A 24706-nucleotide genomic window follows, 5' to 3' on the forward strand; every position below is an offset into this window, starting at 1 on the left:
TATCCATGAGGGATCCCACCTGGTTTAATGCCTCTGACCATTGGTGTTTCGGTAGGTCTGGCCATCTATTTGGTCTTGGCAAGGTATGAAAGTGGAATTTGTAACCTCTTGAAACCACATCCAGAACCCACTTGTCTTGCGTTATGTAAGTCCAATTTTGTTGAAAATGAGAGAGTTTTCCCCCTATAGGAGCTTCCAGGCGAGAAGTGCCTGGAGCCAAGCAGGGGGAGTCATTGAGCCTGTTTTCTGTAAGATTGAGGTCTGTCCTCTCCACCTCTGGGGGTGGAAGCACTCCACCACCTAGGTCTGTAAGAGGCTTGTGCTTGGGCCCTCCCTCTGGAGAGCCTATATCTACCCCACTGAGGCCTGTCCGAGCTGGGAAAGGACCAATTTTTAGTTGGCCAATTTCTGCTAAATCTAGGAGGCTGAACTTGTAAGAAATCCTTAATAGTACGTTGGTTAAATCTAGCACAAAACCGACAACTAGCTACGTCGTGGTCAGGGCCTAAACAAGGAATACAATAGGAATGGAAATCCTTATGAGGTATTTGCTTCCCACAAGAAATGCAATTATTAACTTTTTCTGACATCAGACTGGAGCAAGAAAAAAGTTTCCCCAACGTGGTACTTAGCTTTGAGAAGAAGAAGTAAATCTGAAGCACGAAAAAATATCAGGAGTCAGCTGACCGTCACTTGCGAACTGCTTTCACCGCATGGCAAGAAAGACTGGAGAACATGGCGTCGGCTGCCAGCTTTGTACTCCTAGCGCTCTGAAGTCAGGGAGCATAACTGAACAGCCGACGCCGGACCCAGACTTTGGGATTTTGGCCGACCGAGGGCTGCCTGCCGGCAGGAAGAACCCTACAGTGATGACTGCAACAGTGAAACATGATGAACATCTGACTCATCCTCAGTAGGGCTGTTGGACTGCCAGTCACCCCTCTGCCTAAGAATTTCAAGTATCTCAGCGAATGAGATATCCTCAGAGGGGGACCGTGGGGACCCTTCTGCCTCATCTAAGTCAGTATCTGATGTTAGAGACTTCTATGGGGAGTCTAGATGTTTCCACTTACACAATCTCTTCCTGGGAACCTCATCAGTGGGAGCTTCTGGTGAGGTCTCGGAAGAGCAGGGGCCACCCAATGGAGCTTCCTGAGGTTCTGGGTCTCTACCCTTGGTCAGGATGTGTGAGGCAGAAGCAGACACAGGCACTTTAGGGGAGGAGGAAGGCAGACCTGAGGTCAAGGATGTCTCAGGAGACATGACTCTCCTCATGGCATCGAAAGCACCTCTGCTCTGAGGGACAGTGGGCTCTGAGCCCGAGGTAGGAGCAGAGCTCATCCAAGCAGAAGCCCCGAGAGGCAGAGTCGGAACAGACAAGTCGGTCCGATTATCCTCCCCGGACCCGACCAGAGTGTGTCAGCTCCTAGAGTCCTCGATCGGCACCGAGGATGTCAGAATGCATGGAGCCGAAGACACTGGAGCAGGGGTTGGCTCCGAGGGTTCCACTAACATCAGGTCGGACTCCTCCGGCTCAGACGGACCAGCATGGCTGAGAGGAGGAACAGTTTCAGTTGGTGCAATGGTCTTCAGTTCCGAAGCCATTTGGGTCGAAGCAGATAACATTTTTGCCAAGGCCGGTGCCAATAACAGCTTCTGCACCACACGATCCACATCCAGATCTGACAGGCTGATAGAGGACCGAGAGGAGTGCACCTAAGGTGGTACCAACTGAAGTAATGGACTCTTAGGAGCTTCGGACACCGGTTCCAATGCTGGGGACCGGCTCCGAAAGGAAAAGACTGTCGGTTCCGATGGCAGTGGAGCTGAAGTAGAGGATTTTTTTAGATTAGAGTCCGAAGTCTTAGAAGATTTTGAGGACTTGCTGGATCCATCTTGGTCACTCAAAGCTTCTTGAAACGAAGGCTTCAACAACCCTCTGTCGATAGGTTTTCTCTTCCTTTCCTGAAGAACAACATGAAAACCTGGAATATTTAAAAAAAAAAAAAAGTTTTTAAATCCCCCTTGCTGTAATCATACCCACAATAAACAGCCACATTAAAAGAAAAGGTGGGCAAACAGGCCCGTCACTCCTCAAGGAACCTTGGACATGGTGAGAACCTGTACATTACTACACCATTTGAGTCTTGATCTTACCTAAAAGGGACAATATCTTAACAGGTGAACAGGAAAAAAATTAGAATGAAAATTAAACTCTGAGAAAAGAAGTTTTATCCTAGCTAAGAACAGATGCTCTTAAGTGGTCTGTAGACAAAAACTGCAGTACATGCACAGGAATTATTTAAACTAGGATAAATTAAGGTTCTGCTTACAGAAACTGTAGATGAAAATTGAGTAAAAAAATCCCTGCAGCAGGGCCAAAAGTACTTTAGAAAATAATGTACACTTGATTTTTTATAAGAAAACTACAGAAAGGTTAACAGACCTCCCAGTGACAGAAAATTGTGCCTGTACGCAACAAGGGACAGGAACTACAGTACTCAAAAAATGTAAAGCAATAATGTTAACAGGATTGAAGTCAGTGAATCATGAACATCCGTTTTGTTTCACTTCTATATTTGAATAAGAAAAAAACAATGCATTTAACACATCAGTGGTATCTACAGTTATTAATATTCCCCATTACAGAGTGCAGCCAACACAAAATATGACAACCTGAACCATAAGCTATGTCCAAATAATTCAGTACTCTGTCATGTACTCAATATGTAAACTGACACCCAATTTAGTGACACTAATGTAATACAAGAATTTGTCAAATTCCTTGATGTCATCCTTAACATATAAATTATCAGAAGCATCTTCGCTTCTTAGCCCTTGGAGAACCACCACAAGATGAATCAATAATCCCTCTCAGACTCCCAAATTATCTTAAAACTTTTTTTGTTTTATTTATCATTTTACATTTATTGACTGGGATTGTCCGACTGACCTGAAGAGCCCTTTTTCAGCAGAGGCCCAGGGAGAAAAGCTCAAACATATTATACAATTTTCATTATAAATTAGCATTAAACAGCAATGTTACAGGATTATTACAAGGCATTAAGTAGAAATACAATGTTATACAGTGTCAACAGCAAAACTATTTCAAGATGGATAAAAAGAAAAAAAATGATAAATTATATTCATCTTAGACATATATTTATATTTACTTGTATGTATATATTTATATATATGTATATATTTTATATTTATAGTTATAATATTTATCCAGTTATATCAAACTACTACAAATTCTGCTCCAGAGCCTTCTAGATTTTTTATTTTTTTTTTATTATTAGGCAGGATGGTTCCCTCCTCTCACCCAATCCTGAAATCACCTATCTCAAGGCTGGTCAAACTTAAAAATACTTTTCATGACATAAATTCATGTCATTCACCCCATGAAGCAGTTCTGTCTGCTACTTGGTTTTTGGTTATTGCCTATAGGCTAGTAAATACGGACCACAAAAGAGGATTTAACTCATTACAGCATAGTGATGCCTCCAAACAGAATAATCATTTCCCTATTATATAATTACACTTGGCTAAATCTCCACTCCTCACTACCTGCACTCCGTTACATTCAATAAAAAAGAGAGCCTTAGTACAACAGTAATATGGAAATACACACAAAAGTGTTACAACTGTACCAATCAGCCTGATGCCAGTCACTCAGCCTGATGCCAGTCACCATCTCTCATTAGTCCAAAACACCAAAAAAATCCCACCTCACCAACACATGGTTACCCAAGGCATCTAGAGTTAGACACCAGTGTAAAAGTCTGTTCAAGTGCACCACAGAACTCCCACTATGTAAAGGTACACGGAATGAAACCCTACCACAACTCCTAAAAGGCACAGTATACTAACCTCGAAAAAGGGCATAGCAAAATAAATTTAAAATGGGTGGCGAAAGCCAAACACATTCTGGCTAGGCTTATAAATGCCCTAGGGCAGATAGCCTAGTATGAACCTATGAACCTATGAACACAACTCCTCATCTTCCAACTCACTAGTGTCTCATCTAAACACTCAACAGGGATTAAACATGTGCATATTAACACAGACAGATAGTGTAATATATGACACTGAAGTGAATAAACTGCAGGATTCACATTTCGACAATACCTGGGTGGTAGGCTGTTACAGTCTATCCCCAACGCCCACTTATAGTTACTATACGGATATACAATTACTATACAATATAATTATATCATTATATAATTACTATACAATTACTGGACTATAAGAAGAGAGACATGACTGAGCTTGCTGAATATGTGTCCTAGGCAGGTATGTCCCTAGCCTTAAGCAGCATTATACTGTCACCCAGAATGATGCCTCAATACAAACAGAAAATGTTTGATTTTAACAATTGGCTTAGTTCCGGGTATCATTCCAGGGGAATCCAGTACCTGACAGGCTGGGAAGATATGATCAATAGACCACTATACTTTGCTAGAGATGGCCTGCATCTGTCTCACTTGGGCTTCAGGCTTCTAGCAAAGGCCTTTGCCTCCCCATAGTGCCTTTTCAGGAAAAGTCATGAGGTCGATACTACAAACATAAAAAATTCAACAAAATGCAAACTAAAGGCCATGCTGCGAAACACTAGGAGTCTAAACATGAAACTGCACTCATTGTAAGCATTATTAACCCTGGAAGATGCTGACATTGTGCAGTTACAGAAACCTGGTTCAAAGTGGTGGAGAGCACCCCAGCCTTACCTGGTTACTAATCCTATCATACATTCAGACACCAAACTGTGGGCAGCAAAGCCAAAGGAGGTGGAGTTTAAATATATATTAATGACACACACACCTCCAGGCTGGTCAAACAGTATGAGACACTCCAGGTGCAGTTAACCATTGACAAGACCCCTATTCAAATCATAGCTAGCTAGAGGCCCCCAAACTTGACTCATGATACCCACTCCACCTACTGGACCTCTTTGAATCTATCAAAATTCAACCCTTTACCCTGATCCTGGGTGACTTTATCTACCCAGCCATACACTGGAAAAACTACTCATGCCAGAACACAAATGGCCAGAGATTCCTCGATTTTATCAATGCAAATGCCTTGGAACAGCTAGTCAATACCCCCAGAAGAGGTGATAATATTGTGGACTTGGTATTAACTAATATGAGTAACCACTGCAGCACCCCTACAGAATCAACCTCCCTGGTAAGATCAGACTATAAAGCGGTCACTTTCGAAGTCACTATCTCCCCTGACACCCCCCCCCAGCTACGGTTAAACAAAAAAAATTCTCCAAAGTTGATTACAACCTCCTGAGGGATGGTATAAACAGCTTCACAGCCACCTCCCCCTCTGTAGGAACTGGCACCGATGTCCAAATCTACACCAAAGTACTATATGAGCATTTATATAGATGCACAGAATCAGGAATACCCAACAGGGCAAAATCATCCCCCGCAAGGAAAGGTAAACCCGTCTGGTGGACATCTGCAATAAATAAACTACATAACAAAAGGAAAAAAAATTGCTGTCCAGGACCGAGAAGGAGCAGGTGCCCAACTGGAAGCAATCTCTCCTTAGCCTGAACAAGCAAATAAGAGCACTAGTGAAATCCTCTAAAGCCAACTTCGAGTCCAAAGGCCTTCTTTACATATGTCCGCAATCTCAAAGGAAGCATCCAGATTTGTTCAGAACTGGTGGTCAAGGACACCACATACACAAATGCTGTAGATATAGCCAACCTACTGGCTGACAGATTCAGTGAAAATTTCACCCCTCTGTCCTCCCCATCAGTAAATCAGGACATCCCCCCCCTCCCCTCATCTCTAGGGAAAGTACAGTTTTGTACCTACCATAAATGTAGATGTTCGAGTGCTAATACGGCTGCAGTAATCACAGAAGGGTTTTCTGCCGTCAGGCGGTCCCTCGGTCGGCCGAATTCCAAAGTCTTGGTCCGGCGTCGGTTGTCGTCGCTCTCTCTTCTGACGTCAGTGAGGCCAGAGTATATAAGACACAGCCGACGCCATGTTCTTCAGTCTTTCTTGCCCCAGATGTCAGGTGCCCCCCGAAAGAAGGCAATACATAAATTATGCTTATATGCGTATACATGTAATGCAATATAATCCAAAAACAGTGGTTGCAAGCAAATAAACCTTAGAAGGATAACCCAGTCAGGCTGTATGAAGAGGTTGTTAGGCCCCATGCCTTTACCAAGTGGGGAAGGAGGGAGGGAAACCTGTACTGCAGCTGTATTAGCACTCATCTACATTTATGGTAGGTACAAAACTGTACTATGTTCATCATGCATACAGCTGCAGTAATCACAGATGGGTAGAATCCCAAAGCTACGCAGAGGGTGGTAGGTACTAGCAGGAACTGGGTTGAGCCAGAATGCCCTGCAAAACAGCAGTGGCAAAGCCTGCTCTTGTTCTGGAATATAAAGGCAGGTGGTAGTGTTTTGTGAAGGTATGTACAGAACTCCAAGTGGCTGCCTCCAGAATATCTTTGGTAGGAACTCCTCTGAGGAAAGCTGTAGAGGTAGCTGTGGCCCTGGTGGAGTGCGATCTGATACCTGTAGGAACAGATTTCCCATGATAGGAATAACAAAACCGTATGCAGTGGCCTATCCACTTTGAAATAGTCTGCTTGGAAACTGGCTTCCCTTGAGCCCCTACAGCATAGGACACAAAGAGTTGTTCTGATTTCCTGAAGGACTTTGTTCTGTCCAAATAGTAACATAGCTGCCTATGGATGTCTAAGGAATGTAGCAGCCTTTCCCCTTTGTTTTGAGGATTGGGGTAAAAGGTAGGAAGGTGTATGGCTTGATTTAAAGCTACCCTAGATATCACTTTAGGTATAAAAGATGGGTTGGTACGAAGGGAGATCCTGTCCTAATGGAAAATGAGAAAGGGCTGCACCGCCATGAGGGCCTGTAATTCCAAAACTCTACGAGCTGAAGTGATAGCCAGAAGGAAGGCAGTTTTCCAGGACAAATATTGCAATTCTGTTGAGGCAGCTGGTTCAAAAGGAGGCAATGTTAATTTTTCTAGTATGTAATTAAGATCCCAGGCTGGTATTGGTTGTTTCCTTGGTGGTCTAATATTCTTAGCCCTTCTGAGGGACTGTCGTAAGAGTGGGTGAGAAAATAAATGAGGATCCGTATTGTATTCTGCAGAAATAGCTGAGGCATGGATTTTTATGGAAGAAAATGAAAGTCCACTGTTTAGCAGCTCAGCTAGATACTGTAATACCCGAGGCAAGTTCAGTTTTCTAGGGTCCTGGCCTTTTTTCGCATTCCAAGAACAAATCCGCTTCCATTTTGCGGAGTAAGCTTTTCTAGTTGATGGTCTTCTGGCCTCCAAAATGACATCCTGCACCTCCTTGGAGAGTAGGGTCTGTTGTGGTGTTAAGGAATTTTCCATGCAGCGAGATTGAGTGTTTTCAGCTGACTGTGGAGAGTTTTGTAACTGTGCTGAGTCAGCAGAAGTGGCATTAGAGGCAGGGACCAGGGAGGAGTATGTGTTAGGCTCCTCAGCAATGGGTACCAGTGTTGCCTTGGCCAATCTGGAGCAATCAGTATCATCTTCGGTCTGTCTGCTCTTGCTTTCAAAAGCACCTTGGGCAGAAGAGGCAGAGGTGGGAATGTGTAAACTGTCCATGCTGTCCAACTGAATGAAAGGGCGTCCACTCTCCAGGCCTTTGGATGAAAGGTCCTCGAACAAAACTTTTCCAATTGATGATTCCTGTGGGAGGCAAAAAGATCTATGTCTGGCCTCCCTCACACTTGGGTTATTTCTGCAAACACCTGCGGATGTAACTTCCATTCGTGTGGGTCTGTCATATTTCTGCTTAATTTGTCTGCCAGTGTGTTTTCCAATCCTGGCAGGTACTGTGCTTGAAGTTCGATTTGCCATTCCAGAGCCAAGTTCCAAAGGGTCATGGCTAGTCTGCACAGGGGGTATGAATGTGTTTCTCCTTGTTTGTTTATGTACCACATTACTGTGGTGTTGTCTGTTCTTATGAGTAATTGTCCTGGATGCAGGAAGTCCTTGAAAGCTGTAATTGCATTTATTACTGCTAGCATTTCTTTTTGATTGATGTGGAGGTGCTTTTCTTTTTGGGACCATTTGCCCTGGATGCACCTGTCCATCATGTGCGCCCCCAAAGCATAATCTGAGGCGTCTGTTATGATAACTTGCTCTGCTTGAGGCTTGCAGAATGGGAGGCCTGTGTTTGCTTGACATGCTTGGGCCCACCATAGAAATTCCTTTTGCAAACATGGGATTATTGGTAGTATTGTTTCCAAACTGTGACTGTGTTGAGACCATAGGTTTTTTAGGTACCATTGAAGTTTCCTCATATGCAGCTTTGCACATGGGATTAAAAGAATGCAAGATGCCATGAATCCCAGAGCCTGCAGGATTTTCCTTGCAGTAAGCCTGGTACTTTTTGCTAGTATTTTGAAGTACTGAGATAGTTACCCTTGTTTTTCTGGCATAAGATAGGCCATCTGGGTGTTTGTGTCCAAGTTGGCACCCAGGAAGGTTATTTTCTGAGATGGTGTTAGCCTTGATTTCTCTTTGTTGATTGTGTATCCCAGGGCATGCAATAGCCGTGTCACATATGTCAGATGTTCCAGAAGTATGTGCTTGCTGTCAGCTTGGATCAGGCAGTCGTCCAAATAAGGGCAAATTTGTATCCCTTGAAGTCTGCAGTAGGCAATCACTGATGCCAGGCACTTTGTGAATACTCTGGGCGCAGTAGATAAGCCAAAGGGCAATGCAGAGAATTGATAGTGGATTGAACCTGCAAGAAATCTAAGGTATCTTCTGCAGCTTTGTCTGATTGGGACAAGCAGGTATGCCTCCTTGAGGTCCAATGTTACCAGCCAAAACTCCTTGCCCAGCATGGGAAGAAGTTGCTGTAACGTGAGAATCTTGAATTTTGGTACGAGTAGAAATGTGTTTAGGATGGATAAGTCCAAAATGGGTCTCCAGTCGGTTCCTTTCCTTGGTACCAGAAAAAGCCTTGAATAAAAACCTTGACCATGTTCGTGAGAAGGTACCTCTTGAATAGCTCTCATGTTTAAGAGCTTTGAAATTTGTAGTTGTGCCTCTTCCCTTTGATTCTGTGGCAGGTTTGGCATGCCTCTCATTTTTGGAAGAGTGTGGAAATGAAATTTGTAGCCTCTGTTTATAATGTCCAGGATCCATTTGTCTGTTGTGACAATATGCCAATTGTTTGCAAATAATGCTAGCTTTCCTCCCAAAGGTGCTGCCAGCTGAGACGTGCTTGGCATGGAAATGAGGGAGTCATTGGGTTTGCTTCCTGTATTGTTGTGCACTGTCCTCGCCACCTCTTGGTGCTGGAGTTTGCCATTGTCGTCCTCTATATGATCCTTGTGATTGCCCTCTGCCCCTTGTGCGTCTGTATCTACCTCTTTGAGGCTTGTCAGTGGCTGGAAAGGACCAGTTCTTTGAAGGCCAATTTCTGCTAAAACGTGGTGGTTGGACCTGGAAAAAGGTTTTGACAGTTTGCATGGATTTGGCTTTTTCTTCCATCTTCCGTAATATCTCCTCAGCATTAGTACCAAACAGCACATCCTTTTGTAAAGGAGCATCTAGAAGTTTAGCTTTCACATGATCAGGCAAGTTTTGTTCTCTAAGCCAAGCATGTCTGCGAATGACTGATCCCGTAGCAGCCGCTCTACTTGAAGCCTCTAGGGCATCATAACCACATTGTAAGGTGTGTTTACCCACTTGCTCCGCACTATGCATCATATCCTGTAACTCCTTTAAATCTGGTTGTTCAGGTTGAGACATTTTGTTCCTTAATTGTGATAACAGGAACTGTTGATATTTAAGCATATGAAACTGACAATTTAAGGCCCTCATGGCTAGGGTGGCCGAGGTATATACCTTTTTACCCCACCTTTCTAAAGATCTTGATTCCCTTTCTGCAGGAAGTGGATTCTTGGCAGTGGAGGCCTTCAATCCCTTGGGGCCTTGTGAAATGGTTTCAGGGTCAGCATTATGGCTTTTGAAGAGAAATTGGTGAGAGCTGGGTACTCTGTAATACCTATCAGGTTTGACTGGTGCAGGAGGCAGAAAATCCGGGTTAAGGCAAGCCTCCGAATAGACATCATCCAGTATGTCCAAAACAGGGGGTATAGCCAGAGGTCTGTGTTGAGGTAACAAAAGAAATTCCCTAAGTCTTTTCTTGGAATCTGAAAAGTCTTGGCCTTCCCAATGGAAGTGTTCCCTCAAGGTGTGCAAGGTTTCCCCAAAGGAAAAATCCTCAGGAGGAGATACAGAAGGAATGGACTGTTCTGAATCCGAATCCTCAAAAGGAGAGTAAGAGTGTTCCTCTACATCAGAATGTTCTGATAAAATGGATCCCTGATCAGAAGAGGGAGAATCTTCCTCCACTCTGGGTCTCTTGTCTGGAGGGGGTTGAGAACCTCTGATAAGAGTAATTAAATCCTCAGCCATTTTAAACATCTGTTTTTTAGGCATGGGACCTGGAGATGGGCCCTATGCAACAGGCCTCGTGGGATGCCTGGCTGCTTTGGATTTAGTAAAGGCCTTAATTGAAAAAGAAGATGAGGGCCTAAATACACCATGGGTGGAGGTGGACCTGTCCACATTAGTAGGCTCAACATTAGCAAAGGCTTCGGTTGTAGTCTGGGAAAGGGCCGAGGACCCAGCGGTCTCGGGTACAGAGGACACCGCCAAAGGAGCGTCGTCGGTAGTCAGGGACTGCAAAGGCGTCTCGCTGAGAACCGGACCACGTGTAGCCTGTTTTGGCGTGGTGTCGGCAGGGACCGCGGGCCTCGCGTGTCGGTCCTTTTCCTTGCATTTTTTTGGACAAAACGGTAGTCTGAGAGTCTGACGACATTTTATAATCAAAAGCTTTACCAAAGTAGTGTTGGACGAACTCCGCCCGACGCTTAATAGTGTATTTATTGAAGGTAGCACAAAAGCGACAGCCCGAGACGTCGTGGTCTGGGCCCAAACAAGGTATGCAGAGGGAATGGAAATCCTTAAGCGGTATTTGCTTCCCACAAGAAATACAATTATTAACTTTTTCTGACATCGGTCTGAGGCAAGAAAAGTTTCCCCAACGGGGTACTTAGCTTTAATGAAGACTTCGGTTTCCAAAATTTTCGTAATTCAGGAGCTGGCCGATCGGCACTTGCGAACTGCTTCTGCTTCGGGCACCGCGCGACAAAAAAGACTGAAGAACATGGCGTCGGCTGTGTCTTATATACTCTGGCCTCACTGATGTCAGAAGAGAGAGCGACGACAACCGACGCCGGACCAAGACTTTGGAATTCGGCCGACCGAGGGACCGCCTGACAGGAGAAAACCCTTCTGTGATTACTGCAGCTGTATGCACGATGAACATCAGGTCATCCTGCCCTCTCAAAGGCAAAAAATACAGCCTCCATGGGACCGATAATACCCCAGGCTGCATCCTACATGAACTCAGGCATGAACCTGCAGCACTATTAGGCACCCATTCACAAAAGCCTGAGTACCGACTTTGTCCAAGCCGAGTGGAGGACAGCTACTGTCATCCCTTTACACAAAGGTGGAGCGTCCACCTATCCAGGAAACTGTAGACCCGTCAGCCTAACGAGCCTGATCTGCAAAGCCATGGAACGGATTATCATGGGCATCATTAACAGGGACACTGGCAACCACCAAACACTTGAACCCACACAGTCTGGCTTTGTCAAGGGGAGATCATGTTTGCTAAATCTGGTCGACTTCTTTGAGACAGTCACCAAAGCCATGGAAGAGGGGAAGACTGTGTCCTACCTTGACCTGGCCAAAGCCTTCGACACTAGTCTCCACTCGGGCATAACAGATAAACTTTCTCAACTAGGCATCAATCCATAGGTTACCATATGGATAGCAAATGTTACCAGATGGATAGCAAACTGGCTCACTGATAGAACCCACCTAATCAAAATAGGGGAAGCCACCTCAAACAGTAAACCCATAACAAGCGACGCACCCGAGGGATCGGTGTTGGTGCCTCTGTTACTCAAGATATACTTCTCTGAGGTGCAGGCCAAAACCAGTGGGCTATGGCTGACCAAGTTTGCAGACAACTGCAAGCTGGGTGCGGTCATCAATTCCCCAAGTGATGTGGACGTCCTCCAAGAAGGTCTCACCCAAACAAATCACTGGTGCCAGAAACATGGCCTCAAGTTGAATGCCAAACAATGCATCATCCTCTTTGGGGAAGAGTGACGTCCTCGCATATTATCACATTAATAACAATGTCCTAAGCACACAATCAGTTGTGAGGGATTTGGGCACCCAGGTTGATAGCAACCTGACAACTGACCACCATGTTGCTTCCGTTCTATGGAAAACTTTCTACATGGCCCACCGCATAAGTGAGGGTATCTCATCCAGGGACAAGGAGGTCATAACATCCCTGTATTCTTCCCTTTTAAGGCCAATTATTGAGTACAATGCCCCCTTCAGCATGTACCTCGCAAAGGACATGCAGCAGTTGGACACACAATAGAGGTTCCTCACAAGAAGAATCCAGGGCCTCAAACATCTACCCTACACAGACAGGCTAAAAGCCCTGTCCCTCTACTCACTTTCATACAGACTCCTCAAAGGTGACCTCTGTCTGGCATACAAAGCAATCTCAGACCCTGCCTTGATGGGACTGCTCCATATCCGAAAGTCAAGCTCCACTCGAGTAACCCGAATGCATGACCTCAACCTGGTCTGTGACATCAATAGGACTTGTTGGCGGGACAGATTTGTGTCCCAGAGACTCCCCCATCTGTAGAATACTCCCTTCTCCACACCAAGCATAGTAACTCATCGTCCTTTTTAACCAAAAAGCTTTTGTTTTATTCATTAACCCTGTTAAATAGTTAAACCTCAAAAGCCACATATGCCTGAGTGTCTGGTTGACTGATTTGCTCACTTTATGCAGATTACACAAAATTGGTGTTTGTTAAGAATTCTGTAGTACCATGTCAGGATCTAAATGCAAACAAGACACTTTGCTCTAGTACTGTAACTGCTGCTTGCTGACTGGTTCACTAATGACAACAGCAATGTATAATGCCCACCTCCCCCCATTAAGAACTACACACATATTGCTAACATGCTTGTATAAGGATCCATCCTGCACATCTGCAAATGCTTAACCCCCACTTAAGAACTAGGCACATTTTAGATACTGTTGATGCACTTATACTTTGCAGCATCTAACTGCACATACTTAAGCCCCATTACAAAATGGGTACAACTTACAGATACTGAAAGCATGCTTACACTCGGAGCACCTGGTACATCTGCAAGTATCCTTCTCAATGCATAACACAAAGCCTGTTAATGGTAACAGGCAAACTGAAGAGGACAGAATCAAAACCAAGACTAATGGATGAAGCTGTAGTCCAATTATCAGAGCTCTGAAGGGCAGGTAATAAAACAGGTTAGTGTTGTAACTGTCAAGTATATTCAAACTTCACTCACAGTCACCTGTCAATAGAAAAAGTACAGTTTTGTACCTACCATAAATGTAGATGTCCGAACTGGATAGCATCTGCAGTCATAACAAGTGGGTTGTCCTGTCGTCAGGCAGCCCTGCAGTCGGCCGGATTCCAAAGTCCGGGTCCGGCTTCGGCTGATGTCGCACTCCACCCGACGTCATCTCTGTTGGTCTTCGGGTATAAAAGCATCAGCCGACGCCATTTTCCTCAGTGTTTCTTGCCCCAGATGCCAGTAGCCCTCTGCAGGCTAAAATTTGGATAGATGCCAATGTTTCCAAATAGATAGAGGTAAACACAACAATAAGCATGTATGTACATATATACAAACAAATACACCATAAAAGACTCCCCCCCAACAGCTAGCTATTAGGAGGGTAAACACCCTAGGAGTACCACAGAGGGAAGGAGGGAGGGTAATCCTGACTGCAGATGCTATCCAGTTCGGACATCTACATTTATGGTAGGTACAAAACTGTACTATGTCCTTCATGGATGCATCTGCAGTCATAACAAGTGGGTAGAATACCATAGCCAACTAGGGAGGAGGATAAAAGTAGATTATGGTGTGTTTAGGATCCCTTGCAGTACAGCAGTGGCAAACCCTGCTCGGGATCTGGAATATAGAGGCAAATTATAATGCTTGGCAAATGTATGCACGGAGGTCCAAGTAGCCGCCTCAATAATGTCTTTGGTTGCCACTCCTCGTAAGAAGGCTGTGGTAGTGGCTGTTGCCCTTGTAGAATGAGGTCTTATGTTCTGTGGAATTGGTTTTCCATGGAAGGAGTAACAGTATCTTATGCAATTTCCTATCCATTTGGAGATTGTCTGTTTGGAAATAGCTTTTCCTTCCCTTCCTGTTGCATAGGCTACAAAAGTTGGTCAGTCTTTCTGCTATTTTTGTTCTGTCCAAGTAGTAGCGTAGCTGTCTATGTACATCCAAGGTATGCAGTATTCTTTCCCCTCTGTTTTGTGGGTTAGGAAAGAAGGTAGGTAGGTGGATTGCCTGGTTTAAATACACTCTGGATACCACCTTGGGCATAAATGTAGGATTAGTCCTCATGGACACTCTATCTTGGTGGAAGATTAGGAAGGGTTGCACTGCCATTAAGGCCTGTAGTTCTGAAACCCTCCTTGCTGAAGTAATTGCCAGTAGGAAAGCAGTTTTCCATGACAGGTGTTGTAGGTCTGCTGTTGCTGCTGGTTCAAAGGGTGATAGTGTCAACTTTTCTAGCACAAAGTTTAAATCCCAAGCTGGTAATGGTGGTTTCCTTGGAGGTTTTACATTCTTGATTCCTCTGAGGAACTGCCTGAGCAAAGGGTGCGAAAAAACAGGTGGATCAAAGCTGTATTCTGCTGAAATAGCTGATGCATGTATCTTGATGGAGGAGTAGGACAGGCCTGAATGAAGAAGTTCGCCAGATACTCCAGAATGTTAGGCATATCTATGTTTGACACATCTTTTCCTCTTTCCGTACTCCAAATGACAAACCTTTTCCATTTTCCAGCATAGTTCCTTCTTGTTGAAGGTCTGCGTGCTTCTAGAATAATGTCTTTAACTCTTTGGGAAAGTTCTGGATTAGCTGCTGCTATGTGATGTTCCATGCAGTCAGTTGCAGCGTTTTTAGGTTTGGATGTATGATGCTGTAGTTGTTCTGAGTTAACATCAAAGGCATCTGGGTATTGGCCACATATTGTTCCGAGACATGCTCTTCAGTAGTGGGTACCAGTGTTGTCTTGGCCAGTTTGGAGCTATCAGGATTATCCTTGGACGTTCTTCCTTGATTTTTAGTAGTACCTTGTGTATCAAAGGAAGAGGTGGGAATGCATATGCTGTTAGGCCTTTCCAGTTGAAGGAGAGTGAGTCCACTTTCCATGCTAGTGGGTGGAAAGTCCTTGTGCAGAATTTTATGAGCTGGTGATTGAGAGGTGATGCGAATAGGTCTATCTGTGGCATTCCCCATTTCTTCGAGATGGTCTTGAAGATGTCCGGGTGCAGCTTCCATTCGTGGGCATCCGAAGTGGTTCTGCTTAATATGTCTGCTAGAGTATTGTCTTTCCCGGGTACAAATATTGCCTGTAACTGAATGTTGTAGCTGAGTGCCAGGGTCCACAGCTCCAAGGTCATTCTGCATAGGGGTATGAATGAGTGCCTCCCTGTTTGTTGATGTACCACATGACTGTGGTGTTGTCTGTCCTTATCATCAACTGGCCCTCTTTGAGAAATGGTTTGAACTTTTGGATTGCCAGTTTTACTGCCAGCATTTCTTTTAGATTGATGTGCAGGTGAAGTTGATCCTGTGTCCACAATCCTTGCACGCATTTGTCCAGCATGTGGGCCCCCATCCTAGGTCTGAAGCATCTGTTGTGATGGTCTGGCTTGGTTGACATCTGCGAAAGGGTAGGCCTGGGTTTGACTGGCATGCCTGAGCCCACCATAGGAACTCCTGTTTTAAGCATGGAATTAGTGGGATTTCTGTTTCTAGACTGTGTCTGTGTTGGGACCATAAATTCTTTAGGTACCACTGTAGTTTCCTCATATGTAGTCTGGCAAATGGGACCAAGATTATGCATGATGCCATGAAGCCCAAGGCCTGCAGAACTTTTCTTGCTGTTAACTTGTTCAGTTTTGTTAGTGCCAAGAAGTAAAGAGGAAGTTCTTTTGTTTTTCTGTAGTCAGGAATGCCATTTGTTGTACTGTGTCCAATTCCGCAAGAATGTCCTTGTTTGGGATGGTATCAGCCTTGACTTTTGTAAATTGACTGTGTATCCCAGTCCTTGTAGCAAGTAAATGACCCTTTGTAAATCTGTTGTCAGCTTGCTTTTGTTGTCCCTTGTAGCAGGCAGTCGTCCAGGTATGGGTAAATTTGAATTCCCTGTAGTCTGCGATGGGCGATTACTGATGCCAGGCATTTTGTGAATACTCTGGGCAGTAGATAAGCCAAAGGGCAATGCTGAGAATTGATAGTGCTCTGATCCTGCAAGAAATCTGAGGTATCTTCTGCAGATTGGTCGAATGGGGACGTGCAGGTATGCCTCCTTGAGATCTAGAGTTACCAGCCAAGACTCCTTGCCCAGCATGGGAAGAAGTTGCTGTAGGGTCAGCATTTTGAATTTTGGGACAATGATGTATGTATTTAAGGTGGACAGGTCGAGAATTGGTCTCCAACTTTTTCCTTTCTTGGAACTAGGAATAGTCTGGAATAGAACCCCTTTCCTTGTTCTGCTGTTGGCACTCTTTCCACAGCTCTCATGTTTGCTAACTCCATTATCTGGCGTAGAGCCTCTGTTTTTGATTTGGAGGTAGATTTGGCATTCCTCTTTTGACTGGTAAAGTGTGGAAGTGAAACCGGTAACCTTGATCTATGGTTTGTAAAATCCACTTGTCTTTTGTTATGTAGTGCCAGTTCTTTGAAAATAAGGTTAACTTTCCGCCTAGAGGAGCTGCTATTTGTTCCCTGGTAGGCAGATTTAGGATTAAGTCACTGTGGTTGTGCTGATGTAGTGGCAGTGGCTGTGTCTGTGCCTCTGTTGTTACCTTGCCACTGTCGTCCTCTGTAGGCACCTCCTCTGGATTGGTTTCTGCCTCTGGGACGTCTATTCCTGCCCCTTTGAAATTTTGTGGAGTCAGGAAAGGACCAATTTTTGGCAGGCCAGTTCCTGCTAAACCTTGGGGGTTGAACCTGCAAGAAATCTTTAACAGTTTGAACAGATTTTGCCATTTCTTCCATTTTCTTCATAACCTGCTGGGCAGGCGTACCAAACAAACTTGTCTTGTCCATAGGAGCATCTAGCAACTTAGCTTTAACATGATCCGGTAAAGCTTGTTCCTTTAGCCATGCATGCCTTCTTATCACTGTGCCTGTCGTGGCTGATCTAAATGAAGCCTCCAGTGCATCATAGCCACATTTTAAGGAATGGTTGCTAACCTGTTGTATGTTATTTACCATCTCTAATACATATTTCTTATCAAGAGATTCATCAGTGGTTAGTTTTTAGTTAACTGATCAAGCATAAACTCTTGGTATTGTATCATGTGAAACTGACAGTTTAAAGCTCTAGCTGAGAGAGTAGCTGAAGTGTAGACCTTTTTACCCCATCTGTCTAATGACCTTGCTTCCCTTTCAGAAGGAATAGGGTTCTTAGCTGTGGTCGCGGCTACTGCCTTGGGACCCTGGGATATAGTTTCTGGGTCTGCAAGTGGGGCCTTGTAAAGGTGGTGATGAGTATCTGGCACCCTGTAAAATCTGTCTGGTTTGGCAGGGGCTCCGGGTAAAGAATCTGGAGTGGAGCAAACATCATTGAAAGCATCATCCACCACAGAGAGAACAGGAGGTATAGCTAAGGGCCTGTGCTGTGGGAGGTGCAGAAAGGTCCTAAGTCTTTTCTGGAGTCTGAAAATCCTGTTGCTGCCATTGGAACTGTTCTCGCATGGCATGCAAGGTTTCCCCAAAGGAGAATTCTTCTGGTGGGGAAGCAGCTGGAATGGATTCTTCAGCATCAGAATCTTCAAAATTGGAGAAGGGAGCCTCTGGCTGGTCAGTTATGTCTGATTCATCAGCAGAATCATCAGAAGACACTGGCTCAGGGGCTCTGCCCTAGGTCTCTTCTCTGGGGCTGAGAGGCCCTGTCTGGGTGAGATTGAGATCCTCTAATTAAAGAAATTAAATCTTCTGCCAAAGAAAGCATTTGAGAACTAGAAGAGGGCCTGGATGTGGGGGTTTAACAGGCACTGTTTTAGTAGTCTTGGCTGCTTTAGCCCTGGCGAAGGCCTTAATGGACATGGCTGCTGGAGGCCTAGCAGCACCACGTGCTGGGGTAGAGACATCCAAGGGATGGTGTCTGATAAGTCAACCACCGTAGTGGGTAAAATTTCTGAGGTCGATTCAAGAGTTGTAGCAGGGGCCTCAGTTGAAAGAATAGGTTCAGCTGTACTTTGATCAGTTTTCTCGGTTTGGGGCGAAACCGCGACACTCATGTTTGCTTTACCGTGGTTTCGGGCGAAACCGCGGACCGCGAGTGTCGGTCTTTATCTTTGCGTTTTTTGGTAGATTGGGTAGTCGGAGGATCCGACGGCATAATGTACGCAAAATCAGAACCGAAAACTGTTCTGCAAACTCCGACCGACGCCTAAGCGTCGTCGGTTGAAAGAGGCACAGGCCGAACAGGCTGCTACGTCGTGGGCTGGGCCTAAACAAGGCAGACAGTAAGAGTGGAAATCTTTATGAGGTATTTGTTTCCCACAGGTTAAACAATTGTTAACTTTTTCTGACATCGGCTGAGGCAAGAAAGAGTCCCCAACGGGTACTTAGCTTTAGAAGTCTTCAAGTAGTATTCGGTAGAAGTAATCTCTGGATCCGACCGACCGGCACTTGCGAACAGCTTCTGCTTCGGCCACGGCAAGAAAGACTGAGGAAAATGGCGTCGGCTGATGCTTTTATACCCGAAGACCAACAGAGATGACGTCGGGTGGAGTGCGACATCAGCCGAAGCCGGACCCGGACTTTGGAATCCGGCCGACTGCAGGGCTGCCTGACGACAGGACAACCCACTTGTTATGACTGCAGATGCATCCATGAAGGACATCTACAATGATCCATGAAGAGAAAAAATATCAAAAGGCCAAGTGTGTGACACACACAGACAGACACAGACACCATTAATCCAGTAAAGGAGTTGCTTATCAACATTCAAAAATGGACTCATACCAACTGTATGGAGAAGTTTTGACAACCTTATTTCTGAATTTTACATCACCTAAAAAAGTGCAACACCACAGATTTGCACATATCATTTAGAATATTCCACCATTCCACGCTGTCACTCCTGTTTATACACAATCACTGCAGCAGCATTTGATAATGTAACTCATCTGCTCATTTGAAGATACTCCCAAAGATTTAAAAAACGAAAATGGAAGCAGGTAGTTGTATAAAACTTACCAGGGGGGCTCGGCTGGTGTCGCCGAACTTAGGTGTAGGTGCTGTGGAATACATGTAGCTGAAGAGTCTCTCAATTTTACGCAGTGGAACTCCTCCTCCTTTGTCACTCACCTGTGTGACAAACAGATAGGATGAGGCAAACAGCCAAGTCAGAAACCAGACAGACAAAAACAACATCTGAGCATACATATTTATATGTGGCGGAAAAAGAAATGACATTATTAATACATCAGTTTCTCCTCCTAAAACAGTCACCGTCTATTAAAGGACAGTATTATGCTAGAGAATGTAGCGCAGAGTATTACGGCTCTGAGCTGTTAAACATGTCTCTGTAATTAAAGGTTCAGGATTTGGTTCTTTCCACCTACACTTACCTGCGTGACTGAGTAAGCCACTTAACCAGACAGTGCTCCCAGGTTGCCACTGAAAAAGGACTCTTGTGTACAGTGGGATTTCCTAGTTAACTAACGGACAAGGTTATATAAACAAGACATGCTTACACACTGACTGTCCAGATTAAATGACTCAAATCAAAAAGTAGAGTGACCCAACTAACTTTAGTGTATACAGACAGACAAAGTAAAACAATCAGGAAATGCAACAAAATGGGACTTTGAATTATTTCTGTTTAACTCACAAAGAAAGTACTAGATTAGACACTCTCCCATGCCCAGAGTAACTGTGCCAAAATAACTTCACCTGTGGGTACTCCAAGAAACTTGGAACAATCTCTGTAACAAATATGTAGACTTACAACTGTTAGCTACCTCTACATGGTATTGCACCTCTGAGACACTTACTTCCAACTTTACAACATGGTCCAAGTAATTCCGCACAACACATTTACTGCTATAATACAACAAATCTCTGAAGAAAATTAAAGTAATTTCTATAATCTACCATACCTCACAGACACAAGACTAGTTATGACTGCATCCCTACCACAAATCTACAGGACAATCTGCTGGCAGCCTTAGACCAGGGAATATCTAGCACTGCCAATAACTATAACTTCAACACACGGAGATGATTACAACAATCACTGAATAAGACATTCGGATAAAGAAAGGGAAGCCACTATGCACGTGCATGCACGCACACACACCAATGACCACCGCTGCCAAAATACCATTTGAACTGCCCCATAGTGGGCACACTTGGAAAGACTTGCAGCATTTTACACACTACAGTGAATTTTCTTAGTCCTCTGCCACCCTGTGCTAACACCCTGATTAAAATAAAATGTGAAAACAAATGACTTCCACTTCAACAAGAGGTAAATGGAGAATGGTAGGGTGGTATAACTCACTCAAGACACATACAAAGCCCCTTTCAGATGATGTACTCATTTCAATGCAAGACTGCTAATGGCAAGAAAACAGCAGGTAAATGCGTAATTTTCTGATACAGCTGTATACCATGATTACAAAGGAAATAAGAAAGCAGCACAAAGTACGACTTAAATACTGCAGCTTACCTTAATGGAAAGATCTTCTGGTCCCAGAGACAACAGCACTTTAACTGGAGGAAATATAACAACATTCTCATTGTATTCAACTGTGGCTCGCATGGAATTCTGCAAGGATTTTATCAGAATGAAAAGTATAATAAACATTTAGAAACCGAACTAAAACACAACATAATATTACAAAAAGGAGAAATTAAATAATTCTAACAGTTTTTAACACGTATGAGTGAATAAGCAAGTTTTTTTTTGTCAAAATAAGTAGACCTAAAAAGCACACAATGCTGCTAAGAGGTCTATGTTCACATGTATAAAGATCTCAAAGTTTTGTACTTTATCTACCTTTATGTTTCACACCTCAGTGCCAGAGTTGGTCATTTCTTTTGATGTTGCCCATAACTACACCCCCTGGATAAAGTCCCAGTTAAGCAACAGACACCTGTAAATTAGAAGTTTTGCACTTATGTGTAGTATTAAGTCTGTTTGCCTGCATGTCCATGAAGTAATAGCTAGGTGCTGTATGTGTAAAAGTCTGTGAAAAATGTCTATATGTTGCCTGCACACCGAGTCCAGAGACACGGACTTTCATTCAGTTTTTGCACTTGTGTGATTTCTGAACGATAATAAAGTTTACTTTGACTTGGCCCATCAGTGTGGAAGAATGAAATGGACAACATCAGATTTAGAAGTTATGTCCTTACCATAACTTGGCATCTGTGTTGTCCAATTTCATTCTTCCTCACTGATGTGTCCTGGACTCGGCCACTTTAAAAGACTGATTATCTGAGCCTCGAGCTCCTCCCTCTCAAATAATTCCTCACTTCGCCCCCAACTCCTCAGATAGAGTCTGCGGCTTTATAGATAGTTATCTACAAAGATACATAGGTAGCAACATGACATTACCATAATCTGGGACTCAAACCAGGAACCTGTGGGTTCCTAAATTCCTATAGACAGGTCTCAACAGCTTAGGATGGGGGGTGGATGGGCACAACTTGAGGAAGAATAAACTGGACAACACAGATGCCAAGTTATGGTAAGTACATAACTTCTAAATCTGATGTTGTCCATTTCATTCTTCCTCACTGATGGGCCAGAGGCCCCAGCTATGTATATCTTGGGTGGCCCTTATGGAAGGATATGCCTGACCACCATGGAGCCAAAGGATGCCCTGCTCCTGGAGACGATATCCAGTTTACAATGCAAAATAAATGTATGCGACTCGGACCAAGTTGCTGTTAGGCAAATCTCCTCGCTTAAAAGGCAGACAAGGTGGACATCGACCTAGTAGAATAAGCTTTTGGGGGACGAGACAACTGCATGCCTTTCAAGGAGTAGTCAGTAAAAATGCAATCAGTAATCCACTTTGCTACCGTGACTTTGGACACTGCCTGGCCTAGTCGAGTAGGTGAAAGACACAAACAGTTGCTCGGATTTTCTATGTCCCTTTGTCATTTGTAGGTAGAAACGCAACTGTCTATGAACATCGAGCATAACATTCGCCCTTGTTGGAATGACTGAGGAAGAAAACTGGCAGATGAATGGATTGGTTAATATTTGATTTTGGGGCCACATTAAAAATGAGTCCTACCATTATGCCTAAAGAGACCCCATCTTTGGAAAAGGGGACACAAGGTGGTTTTGGACAATAGAGCTCGTAGTTCAGACACTTTTTGCTGAAGTAATGGTCACGAGAAAAATGGTTTTCCAACATAAAAACTTCATGTCGCAGGTTCAAAGGGCTTCTGAGTGAGACCTTGAAGTACAATGGTGAGGTTCCAAGGAGGAGAAGGATCCTTTAATAGGGAGTCTAAGTAGGAAAACCCTTTTTATAAAAGCCTTACATAATTTGGATGTTGAAAAAAGAGAAAGAAGAATCTTTCACTACATGAAAATTGGCAATTGCTGCCAGTTGCAGCTTTATGGTGTAGAGATTGGCACCCTCTCATAAAAGTAAACTTAGCAACATAAATAAAGGCAAAATAGGAGCTGAAAAGGGAACAATATTCTGTTCTGCTGCCCGAACTGAGAATCTATTCCACTTGCTATTATAAACCTTTATTCTTGCTTCTCAGAAGCCCTCTACAATAACCTCCCAGACCAGGGAAGCTAGCCTACATGTCCGTAGAATCACTGAAAGTGGAGAAACAAAGCAGTCAATTGTAGGGATCGGAGATTGGGATGCATCTGTTCTGACAGATGGGAAATTAAATCTCGTCTGGGATTTAGTATCCATGGAGGATATTGTAAGAAGGGGAACCACACCTGCTGAGGCTAGAAGGGGATGATGAGGATCAAAGTACTCTCAGCCTGCTGGCTTTCTGTGGTACTTTCGGAATCAGGAGTATTGGCGGGTAAGCATACAGGAGATCTGGAGACCAATCATGGACTAGAACATCCCTCAATGTCTCCCCATTTGGGGGGATCAAAATACTTGCTGTTCAAGGGAGAGGCAGAGAGGTCACAGCAAGGTTGGTCCCATTGGCTGAATATCTCGGTCACTGATTGACTGATTCAGGGACCACTCATGGGGACTCAGGATGGATTTGCTTAGTCTGTCCGCCAGTAAGTTGGTCTCCCAGGAATATGTGTGTTACAATGAGAAAGCAGCTTGAAGAGACTGCCCATTCCCACACTCTCATGGCCTCTCTGCACAATGGGTAAGAATGGGCTGCCCCGTTTGATGATGTACCAGACTACTGCCATGTTGTCGGTATGAATTGCTATCATTCCCACAGGGAGGCAGTTATGAAAGGCTTGCAATGTCAGGATAACTGCTCTCTTCTCCAAGACATGTGTGTGCAATTTGGTCTCTGTGATGGACCATGTGTGCCTTGGACCAATCTTCCCTGCTAATGCCCCCCCCGCAACAGGGAAGAGTCCAAAATCACAGTAGCATTTGGAGGGGGAAGACAGACAGGCCTGCCCAGGTACAGGTCGTTCGACAGCATCTACCAATAGAGGGGACGCTTGCAAATCGGTGTTAGAACAATAGGAACAGATGGAGGATCATATAAGATGGACCAGTGGACCACTAGAGTCCATTACAGCACTCACATGAAGAGCCATGCCGATGGTACTAGGAGTATGGCAGCTGACACAAATCCTAGGGCTCTCAGGACTAAATGTGGAGGTGGAATGGTTGTGTCTAATAATGCCTGCACTTGTTGTCTTACTCGTATTACATGCTGTGGGGCTAATGCAGCTATCTGCAAGATCATATTCAGTTGCATTCATATGACCTCTATGTTCAGCAGGGGGACAATTTTGACTTTGCTACGTTTACCCTGATTTCTAGGTGGCTGAAGCTTTGTAGTAGGTACTGAGTAGCTCGAAGAAGCTGATGCCTTGTTTGTGCAGTTAGCAGCCAATCGTTCAATTACGGAAACGCATGGAATCCTTGCAGTCTCAGATGAGCTGCCACCACTGACATACATTTTGTAAACACCTGGGTGGCAGTGGCGAGTCCAAAGGGCAGTGCTCTGAACTGGTAATGACTAGTTTCAGGCCAGAAGCACAAATTTCTCCTGGAGTGCCTGTAGATATGACAGTATGTATCCTGGAGATATATGGAGCACATCCAATTGTCCTTCTGCAGCAGTGGCAGAATACACAGAACCGTAACTATGTGGAACTTCTGCTTAATAAATAGGTTCAGACTCCTCAGATCAAAGATTGGTCACAGGTCTCCCATCTTTTTTGGCACCACAATGAAGCATGAATAGGTTCTACATCCTTGTTGTTCAGTTGGGACCTCTTGGATGACTCTTTTTCTAGATGTTTCTG

The 24706-nt window shown here is 44.3% G+C and overlaps 1 protein-coding gene across 3 annotated transcripts in view; it reads right to left on the reverse strand.

Annotated features, from left to right (window-relative positions):
* Positions 1 to 24706, reverse strand: part of PDK2 (pyruvate dehydrogenase kinase 2) — a 243586-nt gene that overhangs the window by 94375 nt on the left and 124505 nt on the right. For all 3 annotated transcript variants that reach the window (XM_044055144.1, XM_044055143.1, XM_044055145.1), the window contains 2 exons: positions 20933 to 21031; positions 19456 to 19566 (listed from right to left, as the gene is read on the reverse strand). In XM_044055144.1, the coding sequence (XP_043911079.1) occupies positions 19456 to 19566; positions 20933 to 21031 (210 nt within the window). The remainder of the gene's footprint in view (positions 1 to 19455; positions 19567 to 20932; positions 21032 to 24706) is intronic.

Source organism: Protopterus annectens, chromosome 13.part0, assembly GCF_019279795.1.
Source record: "Protopterus annectens isolate FY-2018-M chromosome 13.part0, PAN1.0, whole genome shotgun sequence".
Classification (NCBI taxonomy): domain Eukaryota; kingdom Metazoa; phylum Chordata; order Ceratodontiformes; family Protopteridae; genus Protopterus; species Protopterus annectens.